This window comes from Pieris napi, chromosome 20 (assembly GCF_905475465.1).
Source record: "Pieris napi chromosome 20, ilPieNapi1.2, whole genome shotgun sequence".
NCBI lineage: Eukaryota > Metazoa > Arthropoda > Insecta > Lepidoptera > Pieridae > Pieris > Pieris napi.
In genome coordinates this window covers 10022995-10048443 of record NC_062253.1, presented here as the reverse complement: position 1 = coordinate 10048443, position 25449 = coordinate 10022995, and the positions used below count along the sequence as shown (strand labels likewise).

General features: G+C 34.9%; 1 protein-coding gene across 1 annotated transcript in view; it reads right to left on the bottom strand.

The window, feature by feature from the left end:
* Window positions 1–14555: 14555 nt before the first annotated feature.
* LOC125059690 (peroxidase) overlaps window positions 14556–25449 on the bottom strand; it is a 28036-nt gene continuing 17142 nt past the window's right edge. Inside the window, exons 6-14 of the mRNA XM_047664235.1 lie at window positions 25138–25308; window positions 23555–23713; window positions 22200–22418; window positions 21511–21708; window positions 20094–20230; window positions 19139–19309; window positions 17839–18086; window positions 16589–16755; window positions 14556–15753 (exon numbers count right to left, since the gene is read on the bottom strand). Coding sequence (XP_047520191.1) covers window positions 15542–15753; window positions 16589–16755; window positions 17839–18086; window positions 19139–19309; window positions 20094–20230; window positions 21511–21708; window positions 22200–22418; window positions 23555–23713; window positions 25138–25308 — 1682 coding nt within the window. The 3' untranslated portion in view covers window positions 14556–15541. The remainder of the gene's footprint in view (window positions 15754–16588; window positions 16756–17838; window positions 18087–19138; window positions 19310–20093; window positions 20231–21510; window positions 21709–22199; window positions 22419–23554; window positions 23714–25137; window positions 25309–25449) is intronic.

The window sequence follows — 25449 nt, the reverse complement described above, 5'->3', positions numbered from 1 at the left end:
TTGTGATTCACACAGAAGTCGCCATTAAAAATGAAATACAGTGAAAGAACTTGACATACCTCTTTTAAGTTCATCAATTTGATTTATTTAAAAATGTTATATCCTTTAAGAAAATTTTCTTTGTTTTAATGCTGTGGCCTGTGGGTGTTTCTTTTTCGTTCTATCCCTACATCTACATATACCAAACTTCAATACCTATACATAGTTTTATTAAGGCTGATGTCGAAACTTTGAGATCGCGCCATACAAAAACTTAATAGGTATTAAATAGAAATATAGAGTACCTGTGGAGTTGGAAAAACAGTTAAAGAGACGTATTAAGTAGACAATTTCAGCTTCATTATCAACTAGCAATAAACTATAAAGTGTTACTGCACGGATTACAACGTCACATGCAAAAATACATCCACGCGGGGGCGGGCATATTACATAAATATTAATACGACCACTACAAAACTATTTTAGATATCAGAAGAAAATATTAGATGAGCGTCTGTAACTCCAGATATATTTAATTCGTAAATATGTATAACTTTTCTACTCTTATGAGAACGTCCTAAAATAAATGAAAAGTTCATGTTTGCACTTATTGCCAGTTCTCAAATCATGGACGAAGAGCGGGCGAGAAGAACTGGCGAGAAACTACACCACTCACATTTAAGGACTTCCGAATTACAACCAAAACTTACTCCACATGACAGGAAATATTATAATTTTTATGATAACACAATAAACTTTTATTCGTAAAAACTAAATCATTATTAGCACAGTTTTAAATAGTGAACTTTTTTGTCTGTTTCTGACCAGTCGTGTTCACACTGTTGTTATGAAAAGAAATAGATAGGTAGGAATTACGTACTCACTTAGGTTTTATTAATAAATGGAGTCCTATCCTAGACATAGCGAAATTATTATTTCATTTCGTTCAATATTTAGAAAGAAAAGTCAAGAAAAAACTTTATAACACATATTAAAAAAGATGTACAGTAATATACTTACGGTTATAAAATGTACTTGAAAAAATAGCTACTGTTGCGTAAGAAGTAGGTATAGTTCTGGTTTCAGCATTAGAGACAGGATTAAGATTGTTAGTGAATGTGTAGTTTTAATTTTTTTTTTGGGGAAGTGCTTAAAGATTTGCCTTTGAAAGAGAAAAAGCGTGTGGCGAAGATAGTGCATTTTTGGGTGGCTTATATGTAGTCTGCGTTGTGTACAGTGTATGGTGTTTGTTTCCAGAAAAGTTGGATATTAAGAACAGTTGTAACCGTTAGAATTTTGAAGTTGATATCATGAGTAGAGCATTGGGCACGCTAAATTGTCAGCATTGAAGACGATGCCGCGCCACCCATCCCGAAATGCAGTTTAATTATATCCACTGTCATAATGTAATATACAATATCTAGTATGGGGATCGAAAGGCGAAAAATTTCTGAGGTGTTTAAATACATTGAAAAGTTAGCGAACTCGAGAACAAAGGTAATTTCTTTACGCCAACGAAGCCTCGAATCAATTATTAATCCCAGGTACTTTTTACGTCGTGTTAGTTGGTTCCAGGAAAGGATAGTGCCAGTTGGTGTGAAGGTATAAACAGGAGTGCAATTTAATATGGCAGGATAGGTTGCACATTTGGTTTAAAAGTGAAGTTATAAATCATTTAATCATATAGGTAACATAATTTACACTTATGACTCATCAGTAAAGAAATACATATTAATGCTTCTAATTTTACATTTACTGCCAGTTCTCAAATCAAGGGCGTAGAACGGGAGAGAAGAACTGGCAATAAACTCTCCGCCACTCTTTTTAATAGCCATTTTTTTTACACAACGTTTGTAAGGAGCTGCAGCCATTACACCATGTTCCACATGATATATCAAGTAATTAATAATAATAACTTAATTTAAAAAAAAAAACTTGTCCTCTATCAGCAGGAGACATGGTGAAATAGGAGCACGCACTTACTTCTCTTGGGAACAACACGCAAACACATAATCGAAATACGTACATATGACGTATTGAGGGAAGATTTAAGAGCCATTGAGAGATCTGGCGCAGACCTTCTTGACCTGACAAGTAGTTGAAGTCCTGTTCTCTTATATCTTTGATGTATTTAGGTAATCATAATACGGTAATTATTATCTTAGATAAAGCACATTGCTTTTATTTATTTAAAGCTTACATTAAATGGCTTAATAATATGTTAATTTATAATATACTTTAATAATGTGATGATGTAGTGATACAATAATATAAGAATTGATATAATAATATGAATGATATGAATAGAGTATAGAGCATTGCATTCCTTATGAAGAAAATCTCAAACGAGGTTCGAGTTTGGTAGGCCTTGTACGGACCTAGGCGAAATCCAGGAGATAAAATTACTCATGACCAACGAGAACGGTGAATGTTATGAGAGTGGATGAAGCGATGTATGTCAGGAGATCCGTGGTCTCTGCCTACAGCTTCAGGAAAAGGCGTGATGATATAAATACATAATTATACTGAAAATTCATATTATAAAGCCAATGTCCGACATATGGACACAATCACATTCGGTCAACGGCCTTTAGTCGTTACAAAAATCGGTATATAAATATTATTGGGAAGTTATAAATTTAGACATCTTACGGTGTCCGAATAATAATAAATTTAGTATGTACCTCATACTCTTATAAAATATGGTAGCTACTACGATGCTATAAAGGCCGATTTACATTATCTTAGTGTTTAGGAGAGTGCTTTAGTACAACTTGAAAGGCAAGTTCTTTAGCGTAGCGTTTACTAAAGCAAGTAGCGTTTACATGTTTCAACTAAAGTACTATCCTAAAGCACTCTCCTACACACTAAGATAATGTAAATCGGCCTTTACTCTAGTAGAGCTTTCGAGAAGGATACTAAATAATATACTCAACCCATCTCACACAGTAGACACTAGACAGACCGGTCTCTGGCCTCTGCTACATTATACACATTACATATACAATTATAGCTAATGCTTTTGTGTTGCCAATTTATACTTTTGAATCTACTGTGATAGTTCCTTGATAATGTGCAGTAAAATAAGAAAGTGCACTAGCTCTCTTCCATTTGACATACTTACGATTATAGGTACTTGAAAAAAATTGTAATTTGTGTGTAAACCATTTAGTAAGATACAAATTAAAGTATTTAATTCTATTGTACTTTAATAAATATTTTAAACAGGTTTTTATATTTTTAGTATCGTTAAATTAAGAATTTTAAAAGCAGAAGATATATCTTTCCTCTCGCAATTATTTTAAGCACTGAGTAACGATTGAAAAATTCCCTAAAATACGGTAAAAATTTCAAAGCTAATTATAAAAACTTCGTCGGCCACGTGCGCGTATCATCGTCACGTGTAAGCAAAATGTGACGCGTGACCGTCGTCATAAGAAAAAGATATGTACAATACAAAACCTATAAACCGACCAAGTAATAATAAAGTCCTTTCTTTTTACTTGTATAGAGCTATCTAATTTAGCCGGATTACCACAGAATGAACCCACAAATCACAATCATTGTCTGATAAAGTAGATTGTAGAGTATGAAAGTTCCGTGGCAAATTGTAAAAATATCCAATGTATTTTTTGGGATATGGAAACAAGATGTTATAGTACTACGTATTCAAACACATATTCTAGGGAAATCTATACTTCGATAAATGAAATATTCGATAAATAACTGAATAATTTCAATATCATTATTACTATTAGGTACAGATATTGCACGGAGACTAGTCACTAGTCGAGGGTGAATCAAAAATGAATTGTTTATACTGTGTGAAATTAATACGCAACACGTAACCTTGCGAATTGAGGAAAAGAGAAATTAAGATATCTTAACAAAAGATAGTTTTTGAATTTAATAACGATATATTAATATTATGGTATTTAAGTAAATAAATACAAGTTGGTGTATTTATATACGTATGTCGGTTCGGACGGTTTTTTAGATTTAAAGTAATTCATTTTGAATGGCGTCTAATTACATATATTGTTTTGCGAATAATCGTTTGTATTATATACCAATAAAATTAAAATAGAAGTTAACACATCCGTGATTTACCATTGTATTCAATCCAGGCACTCTCCATTGTATAAAAAACGGAATATTTCAAATATAGTATAAATATATTGACATTTAATTATACTATATAACAAATACTTCTTCGAGTATCCTTCCGTCTCAAGACGTCACACTTGACATTTCGACATTCTCTCATAAATTGATGTGTTTACAGATAACTAATTAGTATAATTGTGATACGTCAAACTCGTACTACCTAGTACCTCACGTGTGGCATTGATGACTTGAGAAACTTCTCGAATTGCTGTTTTGTGTTCGCTAACACTTTCTGTTATCGGTATGTGACAAAATCACGCACGTGGACTGCTTCTAAAAATATGTAGATTAATACGTAGATTTAAAAGGAGTGTAAGTTTAAGAGGAGTAAGCGTAAAATGTAAATATTTATTTGTTATCTCGAAACAAAAGAGATTTTATCATTTAAAAATAAATTACAAATTCTCATTGATTGGTTGAAAGTGCAAGAGTTTGCCTCGAATGCTTGTAGGTTTTTTGTCGAAAGGAAAGGTCCTGCCGTTTCTCTTCGTTTTCGTTCTGGTAGTTTACAACTTTGGTAAATAAAACAAAAATGAGCAGGCCTAGTAGCTTCAGCGGTCGACTCTTATACCTGAGGTCGTAGGTATGAGAGTCAATGGACTTTCTTTCTATGTGCGCAGGTAACATTTGCTCGAACGGTGAAGGAAAACATCGTGAGGAAACCGACATGTCTTAGACCCAAAAAGTCGATGACGTGTGTCAGGCACTGGAGGCTGATCACCTACCTATTAGATTTAAAAATGATCACGAAACAGATTTAGAAATGTGAGGCTATGACCTAAAAGAGGTTGTAGCGCCACTGAAAACAAAACTAACGTATATAAATTCCATTTATCGCAGTGCATAAAACAAAAGAATCGTAAATCACCAGCAGAATGACATAACGTGTCTGCCAATCAGCGATGCCAAGCATAACTCTAGTCATTGCCAAGGCGCCATTTTGCATTGAATAATAAAAAAACAACTTCTTAGATCATAGTCAAATGATAAGGTCATTCAGGAAGAAATCTTATAATGAGCGTCTGAAAGCACTTGACCTTACTGATTTAGGAAGTAGGAGATTTCGAGGAAATATCATTGAAACCTATAAAATCCTCACTGGCCACTATAATGTTCCAGGAATTGAGAAGCTCTTTATTTTAAGTGAAAATACACATTTGAGGGGTAGTTCTTTAAAACTTAAGACCACTCAACACAACACAAATTCCCTAAAGAACTTTCTCCCAAACCGTGTAGTGGCCGACTGGAATAGGCTTCCGGAAAGTGTGATCAGTGCACCATCTGTAAACACCTTTAAAAATAGACTGGATAAGTTTCTCCAAATCCCTTAATACACACGCATCAGCTTATTAAAAGCTGCCAGTGTGTTAAGTAAATAATAATAATAATAATAGTCCCATTGACATAATGTTACTGCGAAAATAGAGGTCTAACATTTTAGATTTTTGCCTCAATTCTGTATCTATTTCCTGACCTGTTTTTTCTAATAAGCAAGTAGGTGATCAGCCTTCTTTGTCTAACACAACGTCGACATTTTGTGTCTATTTATATATTAATTAATGTTCACCATATAATATAATGCTTATGTAATAAATACAAAAAAAAGAACAATAAAAACAAAAACTAAACTTAAAATAAGTATAATAACTAAAATATATTATTAAAAGGAGTCCCTTTAGGAAAGGTTCCGAAGATACTGGCAGCGTTCCCCCTTTGAATAGCTAGACTAATTCTTTGTTCGAGGTAGCTGTTTTCGATTGTTAAATGCCCACATAGAAAAGTCCATTGGTGCACAGCCGCGGTTCGAACCTATGACCTCAGGAATGCATAACATACAACTCAACTTTACTATAAGGACAATTTTAAACGCAATAAATGTTTTGGGTTTGTAGTCGTAAAAGGCAAAAATGTCCTATCTATATGAGGCTCAAACCATGGGAAAGGCTAATTTATTTCTATTCATATTTACAAAAGGATAGTCCTTTATTTACTAATATTATGCTTTTTGTTATTTTCTTCAATCACATCATATCTTATAATTACCGTCGAAACATGAAAAATTTTAGCAGATTCAAATAAATCAATATATTAGATATTATTGTAGTGTAATTTACGGCTCCCGGACCGGGGTCCAAACGGTCTTAAAAACGTCGATTTAAGTTCTTGAAAAAAAATGTTTATTATGGAACATAAGATACAGGTTCACTTATTTCACGTCATTAAATTTGAATCTGTAGACTTTTTCTAGAGATCATTTTGTCTACGCATCGGCAAAGAAGACAGTGGGTGTAGGCCGAGAGAAAAAGCCGGCGTAAAAAACTCTCAGCAAATCATCAAACAACAGTTATTAAAACAAATATCGCAAATTAATTAGAAGTAGCCTGTCTAGCACTAGTCCTTTTATCAACTAGATAATCGTTAACTTTATAGTAAGCCTTTTTACACAGCTTTTCATTAATACATTTCTTAAGGTGGGTACAGACTGGTGAAACGTAACATGCAATGTGTCATGCAATGAAAGAATTCACCGTACACATTGCTGCAATGTATCATGAATTGTAACACAGTTTGTAACAATTTCTCATAGTTTGGACGTCTTGTGCGCGCGAAATGTGCATTTCACGCGCACGCTACGAGCATTACAAGCCGCGCGCGGAGCGATCCGTGATTTGTCGGTTTTTCGAACGAACACAAAGGGGCGCGCAGTGTGCGCGGTGCACCAATGTGGACGGTCGTTTTGAAATCAACACGTGCACGCAACGAACATGGAGGACGACACTGCGTGGTGTATCGAAGGGCCGTGTGCGCGGCAGAATGGCGGAAACAGACGAACGCGGGAGGTTCGTAGTGAATGCGCGTTAAGAGCGCGCTATGCGTCCACGCTTGCAGCGAACATGCAATGAAAGGCAGAATTATACATTTCATGTTACGTTTCACCAGTCTGTACCCACCTTTAAATTTATTAAAAGGCAGAGATAAAAGAGCCTCTGGGATTTTATTATAGAAGAGTAACCCTTTTCCCAAAAAAGAATTACTAACTTTAGACAGTACGGGAAATTTGAATCCTGCGTTTGTTCTGAGTATACAAACAACATTACCGTGTAACATACACGATGGTTACGATGTTAAACCCAAGAAAAAATACCGGTAGTCGTGGCATCAAGCACAGCATATATTGGAGCGACCGCAGTCTGCCATAATTACTATTATTATGTCACAAAGGAACATTCAAGGTCCAGGATTCAGCCATGACGTCATTATTCCATATTCAGCCGGCCAACTGTTTGTAATTTAAACTTAAATAACACTCTACTGCAGTGTATTAAAGTCTATCGCGCTCAGTAAAAATTGCAAGGTCAGCAACTTCCTACGTTTTGCCAAATATTGATGCTAAGCTATGACTCAAGATGTAAGAAAATCACATTTTCTTACAAAATTGATATAACAGGTGTATTTATAACAAGGTTAGCTTTTTTATTATGAAATCGTATATTTTTATTGACAAAAGTGTAATACCAACAATTCGAATAACTTGGTTAAATTTTAGGACTAATTTGATTACCATAAAAAAGTGCGGTTGAACAAAGTACACATGTCACAAGTGAAACTTCTTTGGCAAACTAATTTTTAAGTCTTGTTCATATTTATACAAGTATAAAACCTTAGATTTCCGAGGGAGAGAAGAAGGAAGGTTTGTTAGGAATTAAATGAATGTAATTGTCATTAAAATGTTAAAAGTGTCGAAAGTTAATACAAATAATATATATTTTTATTAATATTTATTTCTTCGATAATAAAAACACGTGGCATTTTAATTTACTATTCGTCATTTGAGATTTCAATAAATTATTTTGCGTAAAATATAAAATACCTACTAATATTTCATAAATTCTGTTTACGAAATTTTAATTTTAAATATAGAATTTCTATAAGGTAATTCACCCTTCTCACTCTCTCTCAATCGGTCTCAATCCCTCTCTCCCTTTTCTTCGACAAAAACGCTGCACATCTTCGTGACTAAAGAAGTTTCACTTCAATAAAACAACTTTATAAGAAGCGTGTGGTGATTGGTAACTCTCTAGATCTTCCGAAACAACTTGTTCGATCACTTATGGTTCAACTTTCATCAACTACCACAATAATATTAAATTTAAAAATAAACACGTCTTGTCTCTTCACTTCATTTATTGTAACTCAATGACTAAACATGCCGCTCACCAAAACATATTGTTTTTAACTTAAAGCTTTACATTTAACAATATGATATTGGACTTAAACTTCTTACTTAACTTTATACAAAAAAAAAAATAACAACGCTTTTACTTTATAAAAATAAAATGTTAAAATTCCTTTCGAATAGTGGACTGTATTAATAATTTAAAAAAAACCATGCAAACTATATTATATCCTTCTCCTTTGGTAACATCAATAACTTTGATACTGGTCTCTTCAATGTGTTGTTACCTTTACATCTTAAGGTAACCACTCTTACCAAGCCATCACTTCCGGGGTGGACTTCTTTAACACAACCTAATAGCCATTTAGTAGGTGGTAAGTCGTCCTCTTTAATAATGACAATATCTCCAATATTTGGGGCTGAAATATTGTTTTGCCATTTATATCTTTGCTGCATGGTATTGAGATACTCGGTCTTCCATCTTTTCCAAAAATCTTGAATCATCTTTTGTATCTTATACCATCCAGCAACAAAACCAATCTTCTGGTCATCGTAATTAACATCAGGAATGCTTATTAGGGGTTCCCCTACTAGGAAATGACCCGGAGTGAGTGGCGTGAGCGTTTCAAAAGTCTCATCAATTTGACATATAGGGCGGGAATTTAAACATGCTTCTATTTGTGCTAGTAACGTAGAAAGCTCTTCATAAGTTAATTTACAATTTCCATTAATTCTTAATAAATGTCTTTTTGCTGATTTTACTCCCGCTTCCCATAAACCGCCATAATTAGGCATTCTTGGTGGTATAAAGTGCCAAGTTGTTCCGTCATTAGATAACAGTTCAGCTACTTCTTGTGTTATATTATTTTTACTTTTCCGAAATAAATCTTTAAGTTCTTTGGATGCACCAACGAAGTTAGTGGCGTTATCGCTCCATATGTCAGAACAAAATCCTCTTCTAGCTACGAATCTACGAAACGCAGCAATAAACGCTTGTGATGTTAAATCTGTTACAGCTTCTAAATGAATTGCACGGGTTGTCATACAAACAAATAGGCAGATATATCCTTTTGTAGCATGGTGACCTCGACCTTTCGATGATTTAATCAAAATAGGGCCTGCATAGTCCACACCAGATTTAAGAAATGCTCTGTGTGGATTCACTCTACATGCAGGAAGCTGTCCCATTCTTTGGGTCTGTCCTTTAGTCTTACTTATTATACAAACCTTGCAATTTCTAATGCACCATTTAATAGCATTCTTCATGCCTACAATCCAAAATCTACTTCGAATGTAAGCCTTCATTATTTGGATACCACCATGTAAAGTTTTTATATGTGCATCTTGAACAATTAATTTTGTAATGTGCACTTGTTGAGATAAAATGATTGGATGTTGAGTAGCTTCAGAAATTTCTGCATTCTGTAGTCTTCCTCCTACTCTTAATAAACCGTTTTTATCTAGAAAAGGACACAATGTTGACAGTGAGCTTTTGGGTTTGACTTTTCCTTCTTTCTTCAAGTCTTCCATGTCTTTTTGATATATTTTGTCTTGATAAAAATTAATACATCGTCGTAATGTATTTTCCATTTCTTCGGTTGTGATATGTAACTTCTTGCTTCCTTTCTTCATTCTCATACAATACGATAAAACTCTTTTCAATCTAGTTAGGGTTGAAAATCGTTCCCATATTGGTATTTCGTTTTCCTGTATTATGTTTGTATGATAAGAAACCTCTATTTCTTTTACCTCTTTTTCTTCTTCATAGGTCTGAGGTATAGAATGATTTTTTAAGATTTGTATTCTTTCATGTTTAAGCCATTCTGGACCATTCCACCATAAATCAATGTTATTAAATTCACTGGATTTTACTCCTCTGGAGGCAATGTCAGCGGGATTTTCATATGATTGTACGTAATTCCACTTGCTACTATCAAGGTGTCTTTGGATTTCTGCTACTCTGTTGGCAACGAATGTGCGCCATCTACCTGGCTGAGATTGAAGCCAAGAAAGCACTACCATGGAATCGGTGTACACGTAAACATTATCGACGGGAACCTTTAATATTTCAGTGACTTCTTCCAGTAACTCCGACAGCAACGCAGCAGCACACAACTCAAGTCTTGGAATAGAAAGTTGTTTTAGAGGAGCCACCTTTGTTCGAGATGCGATCATTGATACATAGATTGCATTATTTTCATCAACTACTCGCAGGTAGGTAACAGCTGCAAAGGCCCTTTCTGAGGCATCTGCGAAGCCGTGAATTTGTACTTCTTTCGTGTGTGACGACATATGAAACCAACGCGGCACCTTAATATGCTGTAGAGCTGGTAAGTCGTTTCTATAATCTATCCATTCCTTAACTAGCTTTTCAGGTAGTTCATCATCCCACCCAAAATTTAAAAGCCATAGCTTTTGTATGAAAGTTTTTGCTATGATTATGACAGGAGATAACCACCCAAAAGGGTCAAATAAACGGGCAATGTCAGACAGGATGGATCTTTTTGTTATAGGATAGGTAAGTAAAGGTAAGTTAACTGTGATTTTAAATGCATCTTCTCTTCGATCCCAGGTAAGTCCTAATATTTTAATAACTTTATCTAATTTAATTTCCAATGAATCTTCAATTTTGTTGTTTTCTTGAATGTGTTGTAGTACTTCTTCAGAATTACTTGACCATTTTTTTATTTGGAAACCGCCTTTTTCTAATATCTCTTTAATGTCAACACATAACTTTTTTGCCTTCTCTTCATCTTCATGTCCCCCCATTAAATCATCAACGTAAAATGACTCTTTTATTGCTTTCATAGCTTCTAAATACTTAACATCCTTAGAATACTCATCGTCGGCTAACTTTGATAGAGTTCTAACAGCAAGGAATGGAGCCGCAGCCGTTCCAAACGTTACAGTCGTTAATTGGTAACTTTTTAATACTTCATCTGAATTGTCTCGCCAAACGATGCATTGTAATTTTGTGTGTTCCTCGGACATCTTCACCATTCTGTACATCTTCATTATATCACCAACAAAGCAAATATAATGTTGTCTCCACGTGATAATTAAACTTCGAAGGTCTTGTTGTATTACAGGACCAACCAACATTGTATCGTTCAAGGAATACCCTTGAGAACCTTTTGCTGATGCATCAAAGACTACTCGAACCTTCGTAGTATCTTTGTCTTGCCTTACTACCGCATGATGAGGTAAATAAATTGTATTAGAGTCATTTTGATCTTCTAGCTCTTTCATATGACCCATATCAATATATTCTTTTATAACTTTTGTATATTCATATTTTAATTGTAAATCTTTCTTTAATCTTTTCTCTAGATGCTGAAATCTCTTTATTGCTTGTTCTTTGGTATTTCCTACTTGCTTAATGGTATCTTCTTTACTTCGCTTTAGTGGTAGTTGAACAATATATTTACTGTCAATGTCTCTTTGGGTTGTGCTTGAGTAGATTCTTTCACATTCTTCTTCTTCGTTTGTGTATATAACTTTCTTCTTAAATAAATCTTTATCAATTTCCCAAAAAGATTTCAGTAAATCATTGTCTTCTTTAATATGCATACTTGTAATATTTATGTGATAGTTGGAGCATAGGGTTTTCCCAGACAGTATCCAACCAAGACTAGTCTTTTGAGCTACTAAACCGCATTCAAGTCGGATTAACCCATCTTCTATTATTTTTGCAAAATCACCAGCACCCAATAATAAATCAATTCGACTTGGCATAAAACAGGTAGGGTCAGCCAACTCAATATTTAATATATCACTTTTCTTAATAATTACTTTCTTCGCAGGTATAAATGATGAAATAGTTTTTAGAACATAGGCTTCAGTGTAAATGTAAGTAGAATTAGTTTTAATGGATAGCTGGACTTTAGACTTAAGGCAATGCTTTTCTTCGCCGATACCCGAAACTGTGCCGTTGACTTTATCTTTCTTTAAGTTTAGAAGTTCAACGACTCTGGATGTTACAAAAGTAGCTTCTGAACCCTGGTCAATAAGGGCACGAAGTGTATGATAGTCACCCGAGTTTGATTTCACATGAACTAGTGCAGTAGCCAATAAAACACCTTGACTCGATTGTTCTTCACTTGAATAATGTGATGCGACTTTAGTTTCAGTATCTTGTGACGTCAATGAAGTTGTTGTGTTTATCAATGCAGGAGCTTCCTGTTTCTTTTCTAAATGCAGGAGAAAATGATGTTTTCTCCCACAAAACTTACAAGAAATGTGTCGCTTGCATTCAGAAACTTTGTGGTTTGGTTGCAAGCAATTAAAACAGAGGTTATTCTTTAATGCAAAAGTATGTCTATCTTCCACACTTTGCTTAATATAATCTTTGCAATTATTAATATAATGGTCTTTATTACACAAGGAGCATAACGGCTTAGTATTAACACATGTGTGGGCTTCTTTAGCCATATAAAAACTCTTTTGTACTATTGGTCTTAAATCTTTTGAATAGCTTGTGTTGGTTGTGTTTACCAACTCCAAAGTTCGATACTTGGATTCCAAAAAATTCTTCAGGTCTTCCCATGTAGGTAAGTAGTCGGAGTCGTTATTGTATATGTGTTCTTCCCAAGTTTTATGAGTATCATGATCTAATTTATTTACCACTATATGTATAATAATCGGACTCCAAGACTCGGTCGAAATTCCTAAGTTTTCTAAATTGTTTAAACACTCACTTGTTGTATCCAAAATTATTTTAATTTGATTTGCTGTTTGTGTGTTGACTTTACGAAGATTAAACAGTCTTTTTAATGTATAGTTTATAATAATTCTCTTATTTCCGTACCGCTTCTTTAATATACACCACGCCTGGTCGTAGTTATTTTCTGTTACACTTATATGTTTTAACAAGGAAGCTGCTTCGCCGCTAACACTTAACTTCAGGTAGTGCAACTTTTGTACATTGGCAAGGGAGTTATTATTGTGGACAAGGGTTAAAAATAAATCTTGAAAAGCTAAGAAATCTTCATAATTACCGGAAAATACGGGTAATTCGATTCGAGGCAGTTTTACACACGATGAATTTATGTCGGTGCTTAACCCCTGGTGATTACTGCAACTTTCTTGGCTACCAATTATATTTTTACTTAATAAGTCCAACATATCGGCTTTAAAAGACAAATACACCTCTTCGTATTTATAATATTCTTCGTTTAAAAAGTAGGGTAATATTCCCTTTTGTTCCCTTGGGGTGCGTGACGACAAATCTTCATGTGCTACATTAAATAACCTCCAATAATCTTCAATACATTCCAGCCGCGCCCGAATATATCCTGTAGTTATTCTTGACTTTGGACTTTTCTTAAAATTTACTTCGGTTTTTTTAATTTTTGAGGCCAAATCTTCTAGTTTATTTAAATACACCTGCTGTTCTGCACTAACTGTTGACGTCATTTTTGTATATATGTATATATTTCAAATATATCTTTAAACTTTAAAACGTCTTTATCCTGCCAGTATTCACAAATTATCCCTTTATGCGAAAACGACAATTCGATGCATCAAAAACCTGTTCCTTATCTAAACAACGCAGCCGACTGCCGAGCTCGCTATTGTTTTGCACTTTTACTTTATCCGGCTCGATTATCGACCAAATATTCGATCACTTATGGTTCAACTTTCATCAACTACCACAATAATATTAAATTTAAAAATAAACACGTCTTGTCTCTTCACTTCATTTATTGTAACTCAATGACTAAACACAACTATTGGGGCTTCCCTGTAAGAATAATTTTATGCAAGTGGAGGTCCGGTGTTACATTTTGGGTTTTCTATGTTCATTTAAGTTATACTTTTCGATTCTTCCAAAGACTCGGACCATAAACGGTGTAAAAATAATTTAACAACGATTGCGCTAGAGTTTCGAAACACCTCGTGTGTGCGTAAGGTTAGGTCTACAGTAGTAAAGTCATAAGCAGTGTTGGCCTAGTGTCTTAAGCGTGCGACTCTCATACCTGAAGTCGTAGGTTCGATCCCCAGCTGTGTACCAATAGACTTTCTTTATATGTGCGCATTTAACATTCGCACGAACGGTGAAGGAAAACATCGTGAGGAAACCGGCTTGCCTTAGACCCAAAAAAGTCGACGGCGTGTATCAGGCACAGGGGGCTGATCACCTACTTGCCTATTAGATTGATAAAAAATGATCATGAACCACTGATTTATTTATTCAATAAGTCATAATATGACAGTAAATAAAACCATTTAATTTAAAAACAAAATTTATTAAAATTGCATAATATGTCAAAAATTATCTAAATTATCCTAGATTTGTATGAGGTAAGGGATTATTTTACTATTAGGAATTGTTTTAAATATCTATCGTTGGTACGATCATATAAAATATAGAAAAATACACAAATATAACTTCACTGTAAATAAGTTAAATGAAATACACTTTTAATCGACTTCTTTATGTGATATTTACTTTTAATAACAAAACTTGTAAGTCGATGAAAAATTTATTTAATTTTATTAATCTTAAGAGGAACCATAACTTAAACTCAAAACTTCTTTAAAATGGTGTAAATGCAAATAATTTTCATATAAATAATGCAATTACGTTTATGTTATTTAAAGAAGTTTTTACTATAGTATACTATGTATATAGTATATATTGTATGTGTATAGTATATGTATAGGTGTAATATTCGTGTTAACGCATATTATTACAATGTATATTTACGTATTTTAAATTACATGGCACGGGTATTGCAAGGTAATAGGGTTGAAAATGCATAGCAAAAAGTTTGTATATAATTATAACGTTTAGCTCAAATTCAATATGACAATTGACTACACGTCTATTCTTATTGTCAGGAGCTATTTATTATCTATGGAGTTTTTACGTTCTTTGAACCATAGAAGAAACAGCGAGTGCTAATTATATGACTTCGCTTATTAGATTTGGTTTATTAGTAGGTTCTATTATCTATACATAGTGGTTATGATAAATAAAATGCTAACTAATAACCACAAATCTTGATTGAAAATTGTCGACGAAATATGTGTAATCAAACCTTAATAATTATAATTATAAAAAATAATAGGTGTCTAGCATCGCTAATGCTTTTTAAAAAATCACGCACCAATCACACAGTTAAATTTTTTTAACACTCACAAACCAATAAAGTATTAAAGCTGGCAAGGATTTTTAAAGAAAACATATTGCTAACATAAATCTGGCTAAAATATCTAGTTCTTCTTAGTTTTCTTGCTTTTCTTGGTCATCTCATTGGGCCCTTCTCTCCAGGGTTCGAAGTCAGGTTGGGGAAGTTCCTTGCAGTCCACGAGTGGGTTAGTAGCACTGAGGGCTTCCATGACTCTTGGTTGTGCAAGGTCTAGTAGTTCCTCATTGGCACAGATGACTCCAGCCAGCGTTGTTTTGCGAAGCTCGTACAATTGTTCTGAGGATTTAAATGGTTTAATTTTATATAGTCACTAGTGGACCCGACAGACGTTGTCCTGCATGATATTTCAAGCGATTAGTAAAGCAAAGTATGAAAGTACCGACTGCAGCGCCATCTGGCGGGCTGATTTGTGAATCTAAACCATTCCCAGATCCCCTTGAACATACACAAAAAATTTCATCAAAATCGGTCCAGTCGTTTTAGAGAAGTTCAGTGACATACACACTCACAGAAGAATTATATATATAAAGATGTATTTTGACTATGAAATGTCAATGTCAAACTAAAAATATAGGTTGCTGCTTATAGAGCTTAATTTTAACTGCCACATTAGTTTAAATCTCCTATCATGAGGTGTCGGATTAAAATTTACGAAGATGCCCGTGTTTGCAGGCCGGCCTAGCACCTGACTTCGTGATTTTCAGATCGTGTAGGACTTCCGTACCTTCAGGCTACTTCTAGATTTATGAATAACACATTTTTCCTCTATAAATAATCAGTTAGTTAATAAGCCACTGTAGCCGAAGAGATTTGGAGAACTTTACAGTTTACACTAATGATATTGTGATACCGAACATGGACAGTCCTACGCTAATAAATATTAAACACGTATTTTTGTAATGCAAATTGGGTGTAAGAAAGTAATTCGTAATTTTTTTAACTAAATTAATGATCAACCAAAGGTTATCACAGCTTTTTTTTAATTTTGAATATCCCTCCTTTTCTTTTTTTACTTGCCTTGCTTTCATTTATATTTTATACAAATTGGCCGATACCTATGAATTTTTACCAAGGTTTCTTAGCTTATAATTGATAAATTCTATTAACTCACCATATGTGAATCTGATATCTGGATCTCCGGTCTCATACCAGAACCTATCACCAACCTTCACCCTGTAAAATTGGTCTGCGATGAGGCAAGTGAGGGTAGGACCCAAAAGTCTGCCTCCCGGCTGCTCAGCTAATGCTCCAGTGTATAAATCTATATCTTCTACATTCCTGGTGAAAAAAGGATATTTAACTGATTTCTTCAGTAGAGAAGAGAAGCGACACTGAAATGTTCAGTCCCGTCTTTGCACCGATGTATTTTCAACATGCGCCATTATCAAATTTGAAAGTTCAAAATTATTAGGAAACTGACTGAGAATATGACTCCATAAAAACATTGTGGAGTTTCTTGCCCATTCTTCTCCACACGAAACTACCTTTTGGAAGGGGCAACTAGAATCTTCTTTATATTTTTTTTGACGTTCAAAAGGGCCATTTTAGATGGTCTAATTGAAATAAATGATTTGACTTTGACTTTGAACACCATTACGGCGTCAAACTCCATTACGGTGACCCTTAAAGCGCTATCCTAACATTTTCGGGAACTCGTCCCGGCCGTGTTCCGTCAGGGACGGGGAAAAAATCGGTTACGTACAAATTGTATGAACTTGTTCACACAGCTCCGTGTCAGGCGGCGGTGTCACCCGTGGTGACCCGTCCGTGACAGAACACGGCCGGGACGAGTTTCCGGAAATGTGTGGATAGCGCTTTAACCTTCATTGTACCCTTCATAGTCTAGGATTAGAGAGGCGCACGACCAAACCAATGGACAACACTACTCTTAAGGTCCTATCCCAGCACGAATTGCTGTGTCAGTCTCTCGGGGTGGACTGTGCGGGGAGCTGTGAGAGCTGGAGTACTAAGGCGCGCCGGCCCGTTATAACTATTAGTTATTGTAAAACATTAAATTAATGTAATTTTTTTTCTTTCTGATATGGATTACTTGGCTTACGATAAAATATATCAAGTAAATTTCAATATCATGTTCTGTTTACATTTTCGTGATAAAATGAATTCAGTGTCAAAAATTGGCTTTGTTTGGATTTTTTTTCTATCGAGTGAAGTTATTTCGTCGTGTATCGGTCTTTCAAAATGGATACATAATCTACTCAACTGCATCATATATTTCCATTCGCCCTACTTCAAGAAACGATGACGAAAAATGGAAACAAACAATGTACTTTTTTGGAGTTTGGCGACCGGATAGGTCCTTAGCTAATAAAACTCAAACCAGTAAGGTTTGATTTTACGTACTTATAGATCTTACAGATCCGACTAAGAGACAGCTCATCAAAGATGTCGTCCAAGTCTTGGAAGGTCTTAGGTCTCGAGAGTCCACAGAGCTCCCTCCAGGCTGGGTAGGAGGGCAAACCGTGGTCTCTTCCTCTTTGGATGTTTAAAGATACCAGGTCAAGACCGCAGGGATGGAGCATAGGGTCCGATGGCGTGGTTGAAGGTGTTGCGTTTACGACTATAGGACGCTCGAAGAGATGGTTGCTAAGCTGAAAAGTAATTATGATAAAGTGTTCGTAAAGTAATAAAAAAGTTGGCGATTCTAGAAAAAACAGCTTCAAAAAACTTTTTTCTAGTTGATAGGAACTTTAATACTGAAGGGCGCAACGTATATTAACGATTATACGTATACGTATATATATGTATTAACGCCTAATTATGTTTAGGGTATCATTGGGCATAGAAATACTGATTGGTTATATAGTGAATTTAGATGTTATTAATTAACGGCTTGAGAAATAACTATGACTTGAGACTAGATCTGGGGGCATAAAAGATATTTTGTAATATTTATATGGTCACTATAAGATGGTGTTAGGTTAGCTAATTGCGTAATAACTTAAAACATAAGGTATTAATAAGTTGTAAAAAATAGTAAATTGACCGATATTTACCCCGACTTTTTACGGTAGAAGAACTGCGCTGCGAGATTTGGTTCTTTACAAGTTATGTTTTGATAGCATTGAGTTTAAATCAAATTCTCTTGTTAATTTTGGGACAATATGTGAAAGCTATAACTATCGTCTATTTAGCACACTTGCACAAAACGGGTTACAAAGTGCCATATTATGTTTATCAAGAGCAATATTATGTTGTATTTTTCGATAAATTAATAACGCCTGCAATGTAACGGTTTTGCTGCAAAACTGTTTGCGTTAGATTTTGTAACAGGCGTTATAAACGTTATAGGCGTGGGTTGATCGTGTTATGACATATATTTTTGGATCGTGTCCAAGAACGCAAATAAAACTCATATCAAAAATAAAAAACAAAACATTTTCAATAAAAAAGTGCCGACTGGATACGAATTCCGATCCTCATACATAACATACCCACAGAGGAAATTGACTGAGTCTGCTTGGATGATATAGCATTAAAAGTTTTAGGAACAAGAAATAGAAAAAGCTTATAAAAAATCGCTAGGTATTTTTTATCGATTAGTGCCACAAAAAGGTAGTGTTAATTGTATAAGAACTCTAGCGATTTTCTGAATTCTTAAACGCACTTGAAATCGGAATAAGCGTGTGTCAATGCTTAATACCTCGGAAGTTACATGTGGGTCCACTGTATGAACGGGCGTGTCCATGGCAGATTTGACCGCATGCCTCGCACCCTTATCAGTGTTGTAGAGTGCGAATGGATTGAATAGCATCTCGTGTAGGTGGGTGTAGCTAACCGTACCGGTACTGACGTCCACGTTGTGAATCAGACCCTGAAATAATATTTACTGAAAGTAGTTATTTGATCAAACATGGCAATGTTGGAAAGAATTTTAATAATAGTATTTTAACTCTAAAAGTAGTGAAATCAGTAACTGTACCATCTTGGGCCGTGGCAAATTCTTTTGATGGGGCCCTATCAGTCAAAATCGTACTCAATTTCACGTTGTATATGTCCCACTAATGGCCATAGGCCTTCTCTCTTAGGTCTTCAGTCCCCACGCTAGCCCAATACGTATTGAAGACTTCACATTCATACATAAAACATAATATCTGGGCAGGGGCCCTCATGGTTCGCGGGCCGTGGCATTTTGCCAGTTCTGCCACCCTATTGTTACGATACTGAGTGAAACGTCTCTATTTATCCCCAATGTTACAAGCACCTTCAAGGTGATAATGTAAAAAGAGAGACGAAGGGATGACTCATTTTATTGTGAAATGAAAAAAAACTAGTTTAATAACCTAAAAAACAAGCGTAAAAAATAACAAGAAATGCTGACAAATGACAGTCCCAATAAAATATAACCCATTCCCGGTCCTCCGACATATCAGGTTGACAATTGACATTAGCTGACGCGTAGCCGTGACCTATTCAATACTTCCAGTAAGGTACACAGTGTACCACGGCTGAAGAATGTGACAATCTACACCTTTGTACATATAAAGTTTCTAAGTTCGGAGCTCACAGGTAATAGTTGGATTGTTTCTAAGAGCATTTTTGGCTATTATCTTTTATATTGTAACTGTCAACGTTTTAATAAGGGTGTATTAACTTACTGGTAGCAAGGTGTGAGCAAATCTGAAGGCTGATGACGCGAAGTGGTTCGCAATGGAAGGGTCAACTGTAGGATCGTAGATATCAGAGTAACCAGAACTACTAAGGGTTAAGTTGAGTGCCCACATCACATCCACACCTATAAACATAAACATATGTTGGGCTTTTGAAAATATCTTTGCGTTAAAGCTATCTTATAAATATGGCAAGGGGCCGATGGCTGGCCATGCGTCATACTCGTGAACGGGTGCTACTTGTGGTGACTGGTCGTTCTTGAATTCGTGTATGCGGTGAAGTTAATTTCGACTATGTATTTGCGTGTTGTTCCCACGAGAATGTGCGTTTAATTTTTTAATAGACGATCTTTGATTTTTTCGTTTATATTCTTTTATTTATTATTATAGTTATGTACTTAAAGATGTCATGTGGAACATGGTGTAATGGTTGCAGCTCGTTACAAACATTTTGTAAAACAAAAAACTGGTCGATTAAAAAGAGTGGCGGAGAGTTTATTGCCAGTTCTTCTCTTCCGTTCTACGCCCTTGATTTGAGAACTGGCAGCAAATGTAAATTGAGAAGAATTTAATATGTATTTCTTTTTGACGTTCATAAGTGTACATTGTGTTACCTACATGAATAAATGATTTTGAATTTGAATTTCTGCAGATAAGGTGTTTAGGTACAAAAGTTCAGTGGCTGTTGAAGAAACAAGATAGATTATTATTTAGAAATACTTCACAGTAGTCATAGCTTTAAACGTCTAACTTAATGTAATAAAATATTAAGTATAAAATCTCTTTCACACATACACACGCAGAGACAGACCAATATCTATCTTATCTATATATATAAAAATGAAACCCGTTTTCCGTTGTCACGACATAACATGAAAACGGCTTGACCGATTTGTCTGATTCTTTTTTTATAATATTCCTTGAAGTACGAGGATGGTTCTTACGGTCTCAAAATTAAAAAAAATTGAGTGAAAAAGTCTAAAAACAATTTTCTTTATTCCCATACAAAATATTCGTAATAATATTTAAAGGCAATTTGAACTTTAATACCATATCATAAAGTTCAAGTGTTAGTGGAGAGGTTCCGGGAAGGTAAATTTTAATTTTTTGACATAATGTATTTGTTGTATTATCAACTTTCTTCTAGCTAGACCGGTGTCCCGAACAGCAGAATAAGTATTAAAAAAAAATAAAGAATCGACTGTTAGGCGGTACGATGATCGCCAGGCCAGCTAGTACTTTACTAGAAATGGAAATATTTTTATTATTATACATTGTTATATAAGCAAAACATTAAACTCTCTTTGCAATGAAACACAAATATCAATCAGCTATGTGAAACCAGCATGACAAAATATAATTAAAAACAATTAAATTATTTTGCGTTAATATGTATAATACCTACCTAAGATAGCTGGCAAGAACTCCGAATATGTGATATGCTGCATCTGAGCTCCTACAATCCTCCTGGCCTCCTGAAACACCGTCTCATCAGACCAGGTTGGGTTCAGCTTGATCAATTCAGCAGCTACTCGATTGTGTTGCCGCGCCCAAATCAAATGCATTGTGGTTAAATGTAGATTCTCGTTTGCTCTTTCATCTCCTGAAAATAACGTTCACGTTAAAGAAATGTTCTTTTTTTTTACCTGCAAACAGGCAGGAGGCTCACCTGATGTTAAGTGATACCGCCGCCCATGGACACTCTCAATGCTAGAGGGCTCGCGAGTGCGTTGCCGGCCTTTTAAGACTTGGTACGCTCTTTTCTTGAAGGACCCTAAGTAGAATTGGTTCGGAAATACTTCAGTGGGCAGCTGGTTCCATATAGTGGTGGTGCGCGTCAATTACTGCATTGAAAAACGCTCAGTTGTGGAACGGCGGACGTCAAGGTGATACGGGTGGTACACCATCCTTTCTCCACACTCCTAACACAGATTATGTGTTCGAACCCCGATTTTACCGCAATGGCCTTTTCATTATGTTTTGTTTTTATTACAAATTTAACAAACAAATGATTTTTTTTATAGTTAAACACGTAATCTAATAGGTATTTTCAATATTTAAACACCTAATTTGAAGTATAAACTACCGTTATACCTGATTCAAAACAGTAACGTCCTTTCGCGTTCATTTCCACCGTATTACATCCATCATTTGGATCTGTTGATGGTGGAAGCAGCTCCCATTTTCCAATCCGGAGCATTTTCAGTTGTCCACGCAGGCCTTCCCGTAGTTTCCAGGTCTTCTTCTCCGCAAAGCTGTATACCGCTGACGCATCCAGAAATGCTGTAGCCTGGTTTAGCTGTTCCCGTGCCCCTGGAAAGATAAGTAAGTTGAAAAATAATTATAAAAGTAATGAGTATCTTAGGGTTTATGAATCATAATTTATATATGTTAACGTAAAATTGTAAATACCGTTAGATTGTAATCTATCTCGCGATTATAAACTGTCGAAAGATTGTGAACCTCAGCGTACTGCTTACAATTTAACGTATTATTATTCGGTAGATTGTACTCTATCGAAGTGAAACCGTCAAATTACTATCTAAAATTGTCAACTGTCCGAAGGTTGTCCCCGATTGGGCGGCTTTATAGTAGACCGTTAATTAGTAATACGTTAAATTGTAAGCAATACGTTGTTTTCACAATCTTTCGACAGTTTACAATATCGTGAGATAGATTACAATCTAACGGTGTTTACAATTTTACGGTGACATATATATACGAGGCAGAAGAGAAATGCTCAAAAAGAAGATTTCAAATAAATTTAATTGAGCTCGTCTGATATTAAGAGGTAAGGGGTTTCCATAGGATAATTTGCACAGTAAAGGAGTGATAGAATATAGTTTTATGAGTAGGAGTTTCAAGAAGTTGTCAAGGGAACGCAAATAAAAATTCCCACCAGAAAGAAACATAAAATTTTGCTAAGTAACTAGGATAGGTAGGTAGGTAGGATCGAAAGAAATATTATAGAGTTTTCTTCGAAACTTCTTTTATCGAAGTCCAAATAAGAATCTGATGCATACATTTGCATCAGATTCTTTAACTTGGAGTTGCTGGAGTTCAGTTAGATCTGGATTTATTTATATCGAAAACAAATTTAGATCTCACTAATCGCGGTAAGTTAGTAAAAATAATTACTGTTTATATTCTGATTAGAAGTATATATTTCGCTATTAAGCCACTCGAAAATAACTAATATCTCTTAAAAACATTTATTCATAATATTCTTATAACCGCTGAATTTCTGGTAAATTTTTATTTGCTTAACAAAAATTGCTGGTATTTTTATTTTTTGTAACACTTATGATACCAAAATTGTCATATATTTCAGCTAAAACAGCTTGTAACATATACCGTAGATATAGTATTATGTATGTTGTGGTAAACTTGAATAAATAAATAAACTATATTGTGAAAAATATATATGTATATTTTATTTTTTTACGTACCAAAGTGGCAAGTCGGCGCGGGAGCAGATCGAACAAATTCCATACAAGTAATGTTATAATCTTGGTAATAAGGGTCTTCTGCATCCAGCGGCACCGGAAAGCATTCAGGATGGACAGGGCCATTGGTGTTGCAGCACTGTAAGGATGAACTGTTTTCGCCTGAAAAATATTTTATAATAAAAAATAAATAATAGTTAAAAAAAACTAAAAAACACGCTTTTAAAGCACATCAAACTAAAAAGTGAAAAATAATTCCTAATTTAGGCTGAAAATGGTAATGAACAAAAAATACTGGTATTATTGTGAAAAAGCGTGGGGCGCTCTGTGCCATATTTTTCGTCTATAGAGCAACCATACACAACAATTTAACTAAAAACTATTGTTTATTTTTTTGTTAAATTTTTTTCATTTTTTTTTTCGGATTATTGCATTGTCATCGATCTTTGACAGGTGCGCAAAGTTTGAATTAAATCTGTCCGTTAAAAGTGGGTCAAAATCGAGTCCGAAGGAGTCGGTTACATACATACATACATACATACAGGTGAAGCTAATATAAAGCGTGTAAAAACGTTAACAGTCGGCTTGTTTTAAACTACTTTGTATAGGAATGGTCATGTGAAGATGGTTGAGCTTATAAAATTCCCATAAAATTTCATGCGTAAGTTGATAAATGGCTGTAATCCAGCGTATTTATAAACAGTTATAGTCTTATATAAAATATCAAATCTATATCTTAATATATATAAATTACGCGTCACGTTATTTGTCACGTTGTTGCTATGGACTCCTAAACTACTTAACCGATTTCTATCAAATTTGCACAGTGTGTAGTTTGATCTAACTTAAAAAATAGAATAGCTTATATCTCAATTTATACCCGCAGTATTATTTTATTGCAAATTATTTGTTTATTATTTGACGGTCACAATTCTTACCAACATTTCACATAAGCTACAATTTAATGGCATAACCACCAAAAGCATGGTGGTCCCCATGTCGGGTGTTCTCCTACCGTTTCTCTTGAATAGTTTACTACTATGTAATATAACAAAAACCTTAGCCACAGCAACGCTTGGCCGAGTCTGTTATGAATGTTATGTTGGTTTGTGAATGATTCAAAAACTCAAAAAGTTCAGCACCGATCGAGCTGAAATTTTAGCATGATATATAATCCGCATCAAGGATTGTTTTTATCAACAGTATTTTTTCCACAAGTATTGCAAAATTAAACTTATATTAAATGTATGCTTTGTTTTGTTTCTCATTTCTCAACCATTCAATCACAATGTGCCACTGCGAAGCGTGAGCTAGTATATAATATTTGAGCCTAGAAGTCGTATTAGTCGGTAACTTAGACACAAATGGCCAACGTTACGCCACGCATATCGTAAAGTATTTTTATCTCAGGCTTTGCTAATCTTAATTATAGATTTCACTTGCGATTTTTTACAGTACAATAGTCGATACGTTTAAATAGTATCGCCCTTCAGTGATAAAAAGTTTACATGAATTTACTAAAAACGAACTGAAAGTATGATGTGATGTCTTTAGTAATATTAGAAATGAATTAAGTAAATATCTACCTTTACTAAGTGCAGTGGCAGTAATATCGTGATCGATAAACTGCCCCCATACGGCCAGCATCACAGTCAAGGTAGAGTCGTGGGCATAACTTGGTCTGTGGACGGTCACACTCACGTCTCGAGCACTTGGTAACATTCCGCCATCTACGCCTGTCCTTGGGGAGCTGATTCCTGGAAATTCCAATACAAAATTATTAGGTAACATTTTAGTATTACGGTCCTAGAAACATTCTCAGTTACTAGAAATTACCAGCAGCAGTTGAGCAGTGTTGGCCTAGTGGCTTCAGTGTGCGAATCTCATCCCTGAGGTCG